General features: G+C 43.4%; 1 protein-coding gene across 8 annotated transcripts in view; it reads right to left on the reverse strand.

Annotated features, from left to right (window-relative positions):
- The window catches only part of sulf1 (sulfatase 1), an 82,865-nt gene that overhangs the window by 2,686 nt on the left and 66,735 nt on the right, over positions 1–13,444 (reverse strand). For 5 of the 8 annotated variants that reach the window (XM_037078472.1, XM_037078474.1, XM_037078478.1 and 2 more), the window contains 13 exons: positions 12,020–12,170; positions 11,758–11,933; positions 11,465–11,593; positions 10,820–10,876; positions 8,465–8,591; positions 5,783–5,987; positions 4,905–5,151; positions 4,717–4,813; positions 4,533–4,627; positions 4,337–4,408; positions 3,405–3,577; positions 3,147–3,289; positions 2,902–3,025 (listed from right to left, as the gene is read on the reverse strand). In XM_037078472.1, coding sequence (XP_036934367.1) covers positions 2,902–3,025; positions 3,147–3,289; positions 3,405–3,577; positions 4,337–4,408; positions 4,533–4,627; positions 4,717–4,813; positions 4,905–5,151; positions 5,783–5,987; positions 8,465–8,591; positions 10,820–10,876; positions 11,465–11,593; positions 11,758–11,933; positions 12,020–12,170 — 1,796 coding nt within the window. Of the gene's footprint in view, positions 1–82; positions 134–1,482; positions 1,517–2,901; positions 3,026–3,146; positions 3,290–3,404; positions 3,578–4,336; positions 4,409–4,532; positions 4,628–4,716; positions 4,814–4,904; positions 5,152–5,782; positions 5,988–8,464; positions 8,592–10,819; positions 10,877–11,464; positions 11,594–11,757; positions 11,934–12,019; positions 12,171–13,444 lie in introns of all 8 variants that reach the window. The other 3 variants (XM_037078479.1, XM_037078480.1, XM_037078475.1) reach the window with 3 other exon arrangements.

Genomic DNA, 13,444 nt, shown 5'->3' on the forward strand with positions numbered 1-13,444 from the left:
TGGCTTTTTCCTTTGTGAGATCAGCTGTGTTGTGACTACTGCAGCTAGAGGACGGAGATGGTTTTGACTTATAGGGACTCACAGGAAGGAGAGGCTCGGTCTCCTCTTTGACCACTTTCCATGCTGCTGTTGCCTGGTAAGCAGGTGCCAGAAACACAGGTCAAAAGGTCAGTGGGGGCACAGAGAGGTCGCGGCAACTCAAGTGTCCACTCTACCACAAGCTAATGGCCATGAGGAAAGTTACATGAGAGGTATCTGGAGGTCATGTTGCACTAATGTGATGACAATGGATTATTTGTGGATATGGCTGACATGGCATGGAGGGTGATCTCAAAAGGGGCACTGCAGAGTTTTGGAGAAGAAATTTTTATATTTACAATATTACTAACACAAACTCAGAAATTATATATATATATATATATATATATATATATATATATATATATATATATATATATATATATATATATATATATATATATATATATATATATATATATATATATATATATATATATATATATATATATATATATATATATATATATATATATATATATATATATATATTTCCATAACTGAATAAATGAGAAAATCCAGAACTGTATGAAGCTAGAAAGGTGGCAGGGTCCGCCACATATAAACAAAGTTAAACAGTATGGAATTGTCCTTTAAGGTCAGCTTGTTTATTTAGTTTATTTGGTCATGAAAACAAAGAGAGTTTGTTTATTTGATTAGACATAAACATTTAAAAAATATATATATATCTTTTTCTGACTAAAATGTCCTTCCCCAAAACTATAAAGTGCACCTTTAAAGGAACAGTTCGAGATTTGGGGAATTATGCTTATTGGCTTTCTTTCCTGGAGAGAGATGACAGAATCAGTACTACTCTCTTGTCTGTACTGTAAACATTAAGAGACAGACAGGAGAGTGGTATCCATCTTCTCATCTGACTCTCAGCAAAGTAAAAAATGTTATTTCCCAAAATGTTGAACTCATCCTTTAAGATTTCATGTAGAATGTGAGGCATGGGAGGGGGGTGATACAGTATCATGCATTGTCATTCACGTGCACTTGATGCTTTGATGGCTCTCAAGTAGAAGCACATATCCAGCCCTCCCTACGTGACTTCTTATGCAGCCATGCTATCTCTGTTGATAAACTTCCTATAACAGATGGACTCTTAAGCAAAAGGTGTGAAATCATGAGAAAATATGACACATTTAAACTGCTGGAGACTGACACAGCAGGTAAAAGTGAAGAGACGTGTGCACAGAGGTGACAACAAATGAAGCTGCTTTAATGAGAAAAAAAACCACATCATCTGTTATGATTTGTTAGCGTGTCCCCAGCATGCAGCCACAGATTAAGCGCCAGCACTCCATGGATGGATGTATTAGTGGGAATGAGGCAAATTCGGCCCATGCAGGTGTTAAAGAAAAAAAAAGCCACTGAAGAGAAACAAAAATGGGTGGATACCTGTGTGGCTCATAGCTTCCTCCATCTTTACCTCCTGATCGGAAAAATAAAAGCAATTGATTGTTAATGCCTTGATTTCAAGGAGATATGGGGAGGGAGATAAAATAGATCATTCACACTGAAGACTTTCTTCATGCACAGCTGCTACTCCCTAGGGAGAAATGCAATTATTGGATGATCAGAATGAGGAGAAAGGAGATTTGAAAGAAGTTTGAAAGGTCATTTGATCAGGCTGGATGGAGAGATTGATCAGAAACTGAGTGGTTTGTGAGATGTGGAGTTCAACAGGGTTATCCAGTCAGGTGATAATGGCAGTTAAGTCACACTCCGTAAATTGACGCAAGTAACTGCTAGATCCATTTCACCAGGCTGGTTAGATTTTAATAATCTATTCCTCCAACAAAAACATCACTTGATTTAACCACAACAGCAATTTTCATTGGTTCATGGCGCTGGCATCGTACCCAAGCAGGGCAGCCAGTACAAGTAAGAGATTTTAGGCTGCTATGTGACATGTGTTGGCACCGCTTTGACAAGTCAGCAGCATGCCAGCGCTGAAACACAATTAGTTTTCTCAGAGCAGCTCGGCCGCCCCGGCTCTCCACTCTCCAGGCTGGTAATTACAGACATTAAGTTTTTATCCTCAGGACATAAACAAGCCAGCCAGTCCGTGCCACACACAAACCCTTATGGGCTTCGGTCATCGCTGCATTACTTATTAACCAGCTCCATCCGTGTGGTGGTAGTAAAAAAACATATTGTGGCTGATTAGAGCGGCGATGCATGACGAGCTCAAATAAAATGACAGGCTCAATTGCAGCGATGACAGCATCCTCCAAATAATATCTTGAGCACTCGTGAGTCACAGAGGGGTTGATTGCCAGGACGCACTACTATAACAACTTATTTATGTCATACAACACGCGAGAAATCAGTGTATGTGAGGAGGTTCTGTGCTGAGGGAGAGAGGTCAGAGTGTGTGTGCATGGTGTGCATGTGTCATCATGGAAGAAACACTGAACATAAATCAACAAGACACACAAGACACTGAAGAGTGATGATTCCTCGACCTCCACCTGAAACTTCGGCAAACGTCTCTGAGTGGGATCACCCCCAAAACACATGCAGCATGCAGATATGTGCAATCTCACACACACACACACACACCACTGAGACTGAAACAGATTTAAAACACAGAGTCGAGACTATGATTTAACCATACGGTCACTATTTCAGCATCTTTTAACTCTAACTCGAATGTAATTGTCACATGTTTATTTTACTCTTTTTTTCCTCTTGAGTGCAAAATGTGTTTCAGTCATCGTTGGCATCACAACTACCACTAAACCCAGTGTGACATGTTTTTGGTCATTTATGATGAGTACGAAGAGTAAACAGGCTGAAAATGAGCATTTTTACCTGCTTCTAGTCCTTTTGGTCGAGGGTTACACTGCTTGTAACCTTGACAGCTCCTCATCTCCATCAGCTGGGCATGGAGGGAGTTCAGCACGTCCCGGTCCACTGAGTACACCGCATTGGTCAGCTGCACAGGTAGAACAAACCAAAATTTGACAACCACACAAACTACTACTACTAGTTTCATAACACAATGACCAATTAAAAAGTCTCAAGAGATATAGACAGAAAGTGCAGCTTTCACCCACCTGGTAAGGGTCACTGTTGAGGTCGAAGAACTCCAGGAAGCCGGTGGAGAACTCGCAGAACAGCGTGTTGTGAGTCTCGTTGATGGTTCTCAGGCACCAGTAGGTGTTGTTGTTGGAGCTGGTGCACGCACAGAATCCACCCACTGCACAGTAATCGAAAATTGGTTCAGTACTGAAGCTAGTAACAAATATCTATTTGCAGTGATTAATCGATTAGTTGTTTCAGGTCTTTGGTCACCACAAATGTCATATACATACACGTCCAAAGGGGAGCGGTCTGCCAGTGGTCATTATTATGTGTGAAACAAGTGAGTCCAGGCAGACTGCAGTCGTCTCCCTTCCTCTGCCGCTTCTTCTCCTTCCTTTCCTTCTTCCTTCTCCGGATCTCATTGTACAACTGGGCTTTCACATCTATTTCCTGCGCAGCCTCCCTGTTGGGACAGAAACGCAAGAGAATTACGAAAACGGTGGGATGCAAAGATGACATCAGCCCCTACCCTCTCTGATGCCAGTAACCTCAGTGGTAGAAGATCTAGAGGGGGACTTCCAGACGGCACCAGCAGTGCCAAGATATGACAGTCCGTTTACTTTCATGTGTAAGCCCTCGCTATGTCCAATTTTCTCTGGGATGTCATTCTAGCCACTGTCCCCCTCTTCCTCCCTGCACGAACACAGACCAGGCACTGACCATAAAAAAAGCAGCTGCTTTGTATTGGCCCAATCTGTTCCCAATGTTTCCTGGTGGAAGCTGATCACTGTGTTTGAGGGATTGACTGATTCCCCCCCCTCCTCTGTTGAGTCATTCTATCTTTCTGTGGGACTCAATCACTTCCAGGCACACACACACACACACACACACACAAAATGGGTCCCTAGCCATACATCTGCTTTGTCATTTAAGCTCAACCCGGGGACCCAACACTGAATAAAAATGTCTACAAAACACAAGACATCACAAAACACACACATGGTCGAATGGGAACTACAGGTCTTGTAAATGAAGGTGAGCTGTATGTTTAGACCTGACATGCAGTGACCGTGCAGATATTCAGCAACGTGTACAGTCAAACAGCATCATGAGATACAATAGTTTCTTACATGAGTTATAAGTCATGGTCAGTATTTATTAATAAAGAAATGGGTGACACTAAATGGGGCAAAGCCATAATTAAAGGGGAAGAGAAACTCACTTAAACGGATGGAGTTGATCTTTCCTGTTCTTCAATCTCTCTGCCTTGTTTCTGCCCCCTTTGCTATAATAGCTGGTTTTATAAACAGAAAAAGAGACTAAGGACCACACAGAACATTTTTTGAGGCGTGAACTCCAGGCCTTTAACAAGTTATAGAGTTATAAAGTATTTTGGAGGTGAGATTTCAGTGACTGACCTCTTATCTCCACAATCACACTCGTCTGGTCGTGTCCTCTTCAAATGGCCTCGTACTTCCCGGAGGTTTTTGATTTTATCTTGAAGTGCCTCAATCTGGAATTTAATGACAAAATGAGTAACCTGGAAAAGGTGTGCATGAGTGTTTTGGTGCCAGGTTTACAGTATGAGCTTTGTAAACTCACCTCCTGGTCCACATAGCTCTTATGGTCTTTCCAGGCTCTGGAGGACTGATAGATTTCTCTTTCACAGTGGACACTGTCATTCATCAAGATGAAACACCTGAAAGGGGTGCAAAAAAAAAAAAACACCCATCATACACCGAACTCTAACAAACACAGTGTTTATATTTTTAGAGAATCTGCCTTCTTACTTGTGGGTAACTTTCACAGAGTTTGGATATCCCACAGCGTTGGTATCGTCCGCCAGCATTTCCTCCGAACCGTCATCAGAGCCCAAATCAAACTCTGGGTCGTCTGGGTTGTAGTGACGCTTTGAGATGACGCGGCGGCGGACAGCTGACTGATCGTCTGCCTGAAGGTCGACATCATAGATCTGACCCTCGAACTCAACAGACAGAGACCTGGTCTGCCTGGTGTGAACAAAGCGCGGCCGATAACCTGAGAGGAAAACAAAATCCTTGAGTCAAGCAATGCACTTCTGCTCGTATTTTACCAATATAGTATTTTTACATAAAAGCTGCAACTCTAATCCTTCAACTGTCTATATAATCTGTGTGTGTCTACAAGTATTATCAATGTTCATACTTCAGCTGCACCTTTTCTAGACACCACTAGAGGGCATCAAACCATTCAGACCTTAACCCCACACACACACACACACACACACACACACACACACACACACACACACACACACACACACACACACACACACACACAGCAACATCCACAGAACAAATTGCAGGACTTGTTGCAGGATGTTTGCTTTTTCCATGCATCTGTCTCCCTTTAGAGCATAAATAATCCATTACAGGAAATCAAGCCTTGAGCCTTTGCAGACGTTTTTATCCTCTCACTGGTACTGAGAGACAGACATCAATGAAATGTGAGGAGTTCAGAAAAAACTGGATGTTAACTAAAGCAGTCCGCTTTGTGCCAGAACACCTACTGTTGAGCTGAAACGACCACAATAATCCTACATACATTCATCCAATCCTCCATCACTTTGAATTACTTTATACTCCCAGACAATATTAAATGAAGAAACAACAGGTCTGAGCAAACTCACGCTGAGATGATGAAAGCTGTCGGTGGGAGCGGCGGTCCGCTCTGGAGGGTTTCAAGGCAGCATCGCCGCAGTCGCAGCCCCTTTCTCTGTCATAGCTGCTGCGGGGCTTGAGGCTGCGGGCCCTCTTCCTGAAGCCTTCTTTTGAACCACCTTTACACTTCTGTATCCTCCACTTGCCTGTGATCTCCTCCACACAATGCCATTTCTGTCAACAACAGCAGAAGTAAAAAGAAAGACTTAATATTTCCATATGTACTTTTCAAAGTTACTGCTCTTAAACTTAATTAGCATGTATGGATTTAAAAATATATATATATCACAAACCGAAGTGTCCTTGATCTCCAATTCTTTTAGAAATGTCCACGTTACTTTAGCACCAAACTGATTTTGCTGGCATGGCCATAAAGTGCTATAGATGTTGACAATATGAAAAAGTTAATCCCAGACAAAGCCTCTGTTTGACTGTGGTTTGAGAAACTCCTTGAGAAACACTTGCTTGTGACATATATCGGGCAAATCTCAGCCTGCGGGTAAGAATGGCATCCAAAAGCAGCAGGAAAGATAAACCAAAACGACCACATAAGATGAACTGGGCCTGTCTGGTGTCTAGAAAATAAAGTGGAAACCCCTATCACTCTCACACTGGATATGTCTGTGCCAAGTACGTCACCAGCGTAATTGTGTAAATACATATCCACGCACCCCCACTGGGAAAAGAAAGCTGAGGCTAATTTGTGCGAGTAGCGCTGCTGGTTAGGTCTTGTATAAATGGAAGAGACACATCTGCAGAGCGCAGCGCCGATGATCAGTGGTGAGTGTGGGAACGAGCGTCCAAACAAAGGGGCCATAAGGCAGATCAAGTTTCTTCTGGAAGGCTCATATAGTGACGAAGAGCTTATGGGCCCAACAGAGCTGTTATATCAGCATTAAACAAGACTGGAGGGAGAGAGAGAGATGTAATGTCACTTAGGGATGAAAACGATCTCTGCCTCTTTTTATCCTCCGCCCTCGCCCTCCCTCCTGTGACTTCTTTTAAGGCACAGCAGCACCACTGCAGCAGCAGGACGACAGAGACGGATGAGAAAGGAGGATGAGGAGGAGTGGTAAGAGCACCAGACGTCATTCGCACCCACAAAAACATTTAGTAACAGTGGTTTCTGAGGCCCTGGTGAGTAAAACTGTACCCACAACAAACCCAAACAGTTATCACATGATCGATTCTTAAGGACCGCAACAGCTCCGTGACAAAAAACACAACAGAGGTTGCGCTCTCAGAAAAATCTGGTCTGAACCAAGATGGTGTGGTGGTAACTTTAGGGCAGTAACTTTTAAGACTTCTCAAAAACAAAAACTCTCACATTCTAACCTTAAGTGTGTTCATGGCTGAGGTTTTATCATCGAAGATCACTTTTTCAATGGAATACTTTTGTTCGAGCTGAGGAGGAGAGTTTATCCAGCCTTCATCCACTGTCAACAAAACAACTCACATGCTCATGTTGTTATCTAGTTGATCTTAAATCTCCATGTGTCCGGAAATGTACGAAGCACAAATAGGAAATACTTCTTGCCGTAATTGTATTCAGAGGTCGTTTGGGATTAAAGAGAGCCAGTATGTTTGAGAAAACAAGGACAAATGTAAAAAAAAGAGTTGCAAATGGGTAAAGCTGTAAAATGGTTGTTAGTGTACTTTGCTACTAAAAACAATAAAAATAAGGCAGTATAAAACAGTGTAATCATTATTTTGTATGAAGCTTTTGGTTTTCTGTTTTGTACATCTGTGAAATGGTAAAAAGGGTGGGCGTAAAGATTCAGCCTGCAGCTTTTTGTTGAATATTTTCTCAGTTTAATGAGATGAACATAAAAGAAACTAACCACTGCTACTATCGTGCATGCAAACAACAGAAGACGACGAGCTGGAATAAAGGAAACAAGAACAAAATGAAGATGAGAGATGAAGCACTTGTCTGATTGCTGTGTCTAGGTCCCATTCCCCCTATAATTTAAAAGGAAATATTCCACTGGCTCTCATGCTGCTCACTGGGAGGTCATGTTAAATCCTGGCAGACGAGCCATTTATGACCAAACCTTATCCCTCGTGCTATGCAGCTACAAATTATGACGTGTACTGTAAATGACTCCATTTCAACACATCTATCGCAGGTACACACAATCTCACATGCGTTCACAACACACACTGCTGAGATCAAGCAAAAAATGTGCTCTGTTGCTGTCTTTAATAACTGATTACTACATACGCACATTTATGTGATCATAAAATGGATCTGGATTGCATTAGTCAGCTCCTCAGAAGCTCGGCCCGTCATTTAACGCTACCTGAAACTTGTAACAATTTGTATTGTTCTGGTCTGCGTGCTCCAAGGCCACTACTGTAGCACTTGGCTGTGGGACTGCCAGAGAATTAATGGGCTCAGATGAAAAGGAAGTACCAGTACACCACAAAACAGCACAAAAGGGTCCAGTTATGAACCAACTGATGTGCTGTAAATGACTATTTCACTTGTGGCTCTGTGAAATAGTTCAAGAGGCAGCATGGAGGTCACTGCGAGAGCGGTACTCATTAATGTTTCAGCAGAACTAAAGAAATTATCCTCAGTGGATATCAGGACAACTCATTTCTGCTCACAAAGGTTTGTAGAGTGCACGTGGGTGTGTTTGTTTTACCTGTCCAGGCTGTTCACAGGGTGTCTGGAATTCAGCCTGCTGGCAAGTCTCTTTGACCTTCTTGTACTTTGGGAGGCTGTTGGTGTGCTGAGTGTTCACCGAGTCTTCCTTCTTTCTCAGGATCTTTCTGCGCAAAACAAGTAAACAGAATTAGGAGGAAATCGGCATCAACAAAAAGACTTATTCAAGGAGTCACTATTAAACTATTAAAGTATTACTCAACATAAGCGAGCTGAATTAAAGTTTTATTCACTTGAAGAGTTTCCTGTTTTTTACTTTCTGTCACGGCTATAGTCATGAATGGATAAATTATGAAGCGTCTGTGTTGTGCCAAAGGATCTGGGCATGGAGCTCAGCTCAGCCTCACACCAGTGCTCAGCTCTAGGCCAAGCTGTTTGACCTTGGCTTGGCATCACGTTCGACTGCAATGCCCCCTTCTCCTCTGCTACAACCACAAGGCCTGGCTGAGTGTCTGCCCAGGCCATGCCAGCCTCCCTCCCCACACCTCATCCCCTTCTCTATTCCCAACTGTCTGCCAACACGGCCTGGCTGCTCACGAACACAGACAGAATGACGGCGACGACGCAGCACAGAACAACCTGTCCCCTTTAAGAGTAGACCCGTTGTTGTGTTGTCCGCTCGCGTTCTGTTCCAGGCGGAAAACAGCCAAGGTTCACACATTGGCTTGGCTGCAGCCTCTTGCCTTTAGCCAAGGGTGATTAAAGAGCTAACAGTTGCTGTAGATGTCACTCCCTGATGGCTGCATTACGTAGATGATTGGATTCCCGAACAACACGGTCAGTCCCAGCTGTCAGTCAGCGTTTCACGGGCTCAGCGGTACTGTACTGTAAGGTCGTGTGAGGATATTAAATGGCAAAGCGTATCACATGACCAGTGAGAGGAACCGTACGAAAAAAACATTAGCTACTGTGTGTGCTGCTACATCTGTGCCCGGGTGAGTGAAAGGTCTGCAGAGGCTAATCTCAGCATTTAGAGACGAGCGCACAAGCAGATAGACTTTCTAAACAGTGTGGATTAATGGAGGAATGGATTAAAAGAGCTCAAGCCCCTACAGGTCAGAGGTCACACTCTTTTCATTTCATACACAGCAGCCTACAGAGCGGCTAGTGTTTCTGTCAAACAGACAGGAGACTGATGTGTGTGCACGGCAGCAGAGCTAACTATCCATTATACTCTTGGATGTGTGTCCATGGATCCTGATGTGCTCACTGGTACACTTGCAGATTAGTGGAAAGGAGATGGGAGTGCCAAGCCAGTGAGTGGAGGGAAAAAAAAGGGGATTGAGGAGAAAACAGCAGCTGTATGTGAGAACATGACTTACTGTATTATACAGTATCATCAGACATGCTGCCAGCACAGTCTGGCCCCAGCTGGTGTTACTGTTCTCTCCCCCTTTATTTTCCTAACACTGCCCATATGTCTTTTCCTTCTTATTTACCTAATTTTTCAAAACTTTTTTTCTCATGCGAAGACGAGCTTGATGGGATTATTCCTCTCCAAGTTGTCAGATTTCTGTCAGTGTACCCCTGGCATTACCACAGCTTAACATGTTAGGTGAACAAAAGCCTGCTGTCAGGCTGGAGGTATCATTTTCAGCAATGTATATCTGGCAGCAGAGGGGAGGTTAAATAAAGACCTGACGGGGTTTGCGAGGGGGCATGTACCGTATGTGATGCCGTGCCTGACAAAGACAACAGTCTTGAGGGAAACAGTCAAGCGTCAGCTATAGTGTGGCTGCCGCATTCCACACTAGAAGAGCTGGTGACATGTCCTGTGAGTGGATTGAGTGAGAGCCCTCCAGCCATTCCTCAGGTAACATCATCCTGAGTCTGACTAGCCTTTGTTTATGTTACGCGCATCTGGCTCTACCATGTTACTGAAATGTATCTTCCATCTGTCTCCCGCAGTGCAAGAACAGCAGGCTAAGTCAGGTTTTGAGCACCGATCATGTGCTCAATATACATAAGGCCTCTTCAGAACAAAAACTCTGCTTGTTTTTCTTTGATCATATGACCTGGTTACGCATGTGTCAGCGCCTGCTGTGAGAACTGTCATAATTTGCCAGTCGCTTATAGCTTTAACAAACAACTTTAAATATTTCAACCTCTTCCACTGCCGCTGCCTTCCAAGCCGACTGTGGTCAGGAAATGTCTGTCAGATAACAAATAACTGGGAAAAGCGGCTGCTTTGCTGGAACAGGGAACTTGCACTGAACCTTTTGAGCACATTTCGGGTTCATTGAAATGTTTTGTCAGGTTTGTGTGACACACAATGCCCTGCAATGACATGGATGTGCCTGCGGTGTGGAAAAGGAATAAAGAAAACCCAGCTTACCCTCGCTCCACAAGGAATGTGTCCCTCCAGACTTTGGGTTTCCGGTTGGGTTTGAATCTAGGAAAACAAAACGCACAAAGTTTATAGAATTCATATGGACTGTGCACTCACCGTCAGCTACAGTATGTCAGGTATGCAGCAAGCCAACATTATGTGGATCATACAAAGCTCAAGACCTTGTGGGTTGAGGGAATAAGTGTAATGCTCTGTGTGTATCAAATAGATTATTATCTTTCACTTGCACAATAAATATTTTCCAGGTTGACCAATTTTTATTATTCAATAGTGCAGATATATTAACAATCTGCTTCTTTTAAATGCCCAGTAAAGGACACCGATTTTGCATTGATACTGGACTGGACACCGTTTGTCCAGTGTGTTTTTCTGGGGGACAAACAAATTCTACAAGAAGCTTTATAAGAAGAACCACACTGAATGACAGCCAAAGTCCTACAGCCAAGGAAAATCCACCAAATTACCCCAAACCCACTTTGTGCTCAGCTGAAGCAAAAGCAATTATTTTGGCTCTATGGAAATCTGCATTTGCTCAGTATCGGCAAATGAATGGGACTGTTATCATGCACACTGTGCAATTACTGTACACATTATATCCATTACAGCATGGCATGATGGATCCGTACAGACCTGTTGCCAGTCCTATCCTGTTCCAGAAGCTTAAGGATGGACTTTCCATCCATGTCTGGAGGAGTGTCCAGCCCAGCGATGTGGAGGATTGTAGGAGCTAGGTCAATGTTTAGCACCAGATGAGGGTTTCTGAAGAACGACACGCAAACAAAGCTTACTGAATGTTCTGAAATACACTGATATAAAATAACAATCCCAAGCATGACAAAATCTTAGACACTGATAGACATTTTATCAAAATGCACACAGTATAGTTAATTATTGACTTTCACAATGCAAAGACTTTGACTTACACTGCCCCAGGCTCTATGTTGGGTCCTCTCAGGAAGAACGGCACACGGATGTCAAAGTCGTAGGGCATCGACTTGCCCTTCACCAACCCAAACTGACCAATGTGGTAGCCATGGTCTGCTGTGTAGATAATGTAAGTGTTGTCTAGCTCTCCAGTTTCCTCAAGCATGTCAAAAACCTGGTAAAGTAAAATAAACAACAATAAGAGGCAATACAGACACACAGTGGACTTTCCAGATTTAAAAATTACAATAAATATAGTACCTTCTGCACTGAGTCATCCACAGACATGAGTGTCTGCAGCCTCTTCCGATGGAGGAAGTTGGTGAACTCCATGTGGATGGGTCTCATGGGGCCTGTGTACTGCATGATCCAGTGTTTGTCCATATTTGGGGCATAGTTATAGCTGGGGGTGCTAGGAGGGCACAGAGGATGGAAAGAGGAGAGAGACATGTGAAACAAGGCAGATATAACTTATTTATATACTGTGTGCCTGATAAAATCGCATAAAAGTAAGAAAATCTGTCTCAACGCGAGTTATCAGAGCACGTAGCAGAGCCGAAGACCCCGTTTACGATGCCAAAAAAACACCTGTCTGCTACTTTTCACAAACTACTGTGCAGTAACAGGTGTCACAGTTGTCCACTGCATTTGACACGCATCAATAGCTGCTCTGTTTGTTGAAGGAAACGTCTTAATCGTCAGCAGCCAGCACCTTAGCTGTTTTTCCACACCTCTCTGAACGTCTCTCTCCCTCACACAGAGACGAGAGTCTCCTCGCTCCGCTGTGCTCTTGGCACAGACAAGTCATTTGAGGGTTGGCACATGCTTAAGAAAATAATAGGCCCCAAAGTCAAGTTTGCAACAACTTCTGGACCAAAAACTCAATAAGTCATGGTCATTTAAACTGAGGGGAATAACAAGTTTGGATAAAGAGCAAAAATGAGGGAGAGGCGGTCTTGTTTGTGGAGTTAAAAGTGAGAGGAACTGTTCACCTGTCTGTGTTATTATTGTGGCATAAGAAATACAGTACACTTATGTATTAAGATGGCTTAATTGTGCCTGCAATGTTTGTTTCTGCAATTCAAAGCAAAATAGTGTATGAATAATATACTGCAAGCATATGCAGTTAGTCCCAGAATCTAAGTCAGCTTCACAGCTGTAATGTTGGAAGGTTAAGTGACAACAACCAAAAATTTCCCTTCTACTAAAAGTAATTAATTCCAAAAACAAATATAAATGAACAGCTTCCACCATTGAATAGGCAGCTGCTGGACAAAGTATCAAGACTTGGATATTTAATGAAGAGCTGCTATGGGAGCCGCTTTGCTCTGATTGAGTGAGCTGCCTTCTGCCCTCGTCTCCTCAGGCCTGCTTTGTGAGAAGGGTGAACTCTTCACCCACCAAGCCAGGCGGTCTAATAAGCACCACAAAGGGACCTGTCTCTGGGCAATGGGCCACCAAGGTATGGGGCCCTGGGCACCGGGGAACCAGGAATGCAGAGGTCAGTGGAACTGAGCCAGTCCATAGGAGAGGTCACACCTGCCACCTGTCGCATATAGGTCACGTTTTGTGGTATTAGCTGTGGATTACAGCAGCCCAGGGCCTACTGTTCACCCCAGAATGCCTCCTGACCTTACAAAACTTAACATAGACACATCCCGCATGAGGATTAGTAACATTCCCTAA

Source organism: Acanthopagrus latus, chromosome 19, assembly GCF_904848185.1.
Source record: "Acanthopagrus latus isolate v.2019 chromosome 19, fAcaLat1.1, whole genome shotgun sequence".
Taxonomy (NCBI): domain Eukaryota; kingdom Metazoa; phylum Chordata; class Actinopteri; order Spariformes; family Sparidae; genus Acanthopagrus; species Acanthopagrus latus.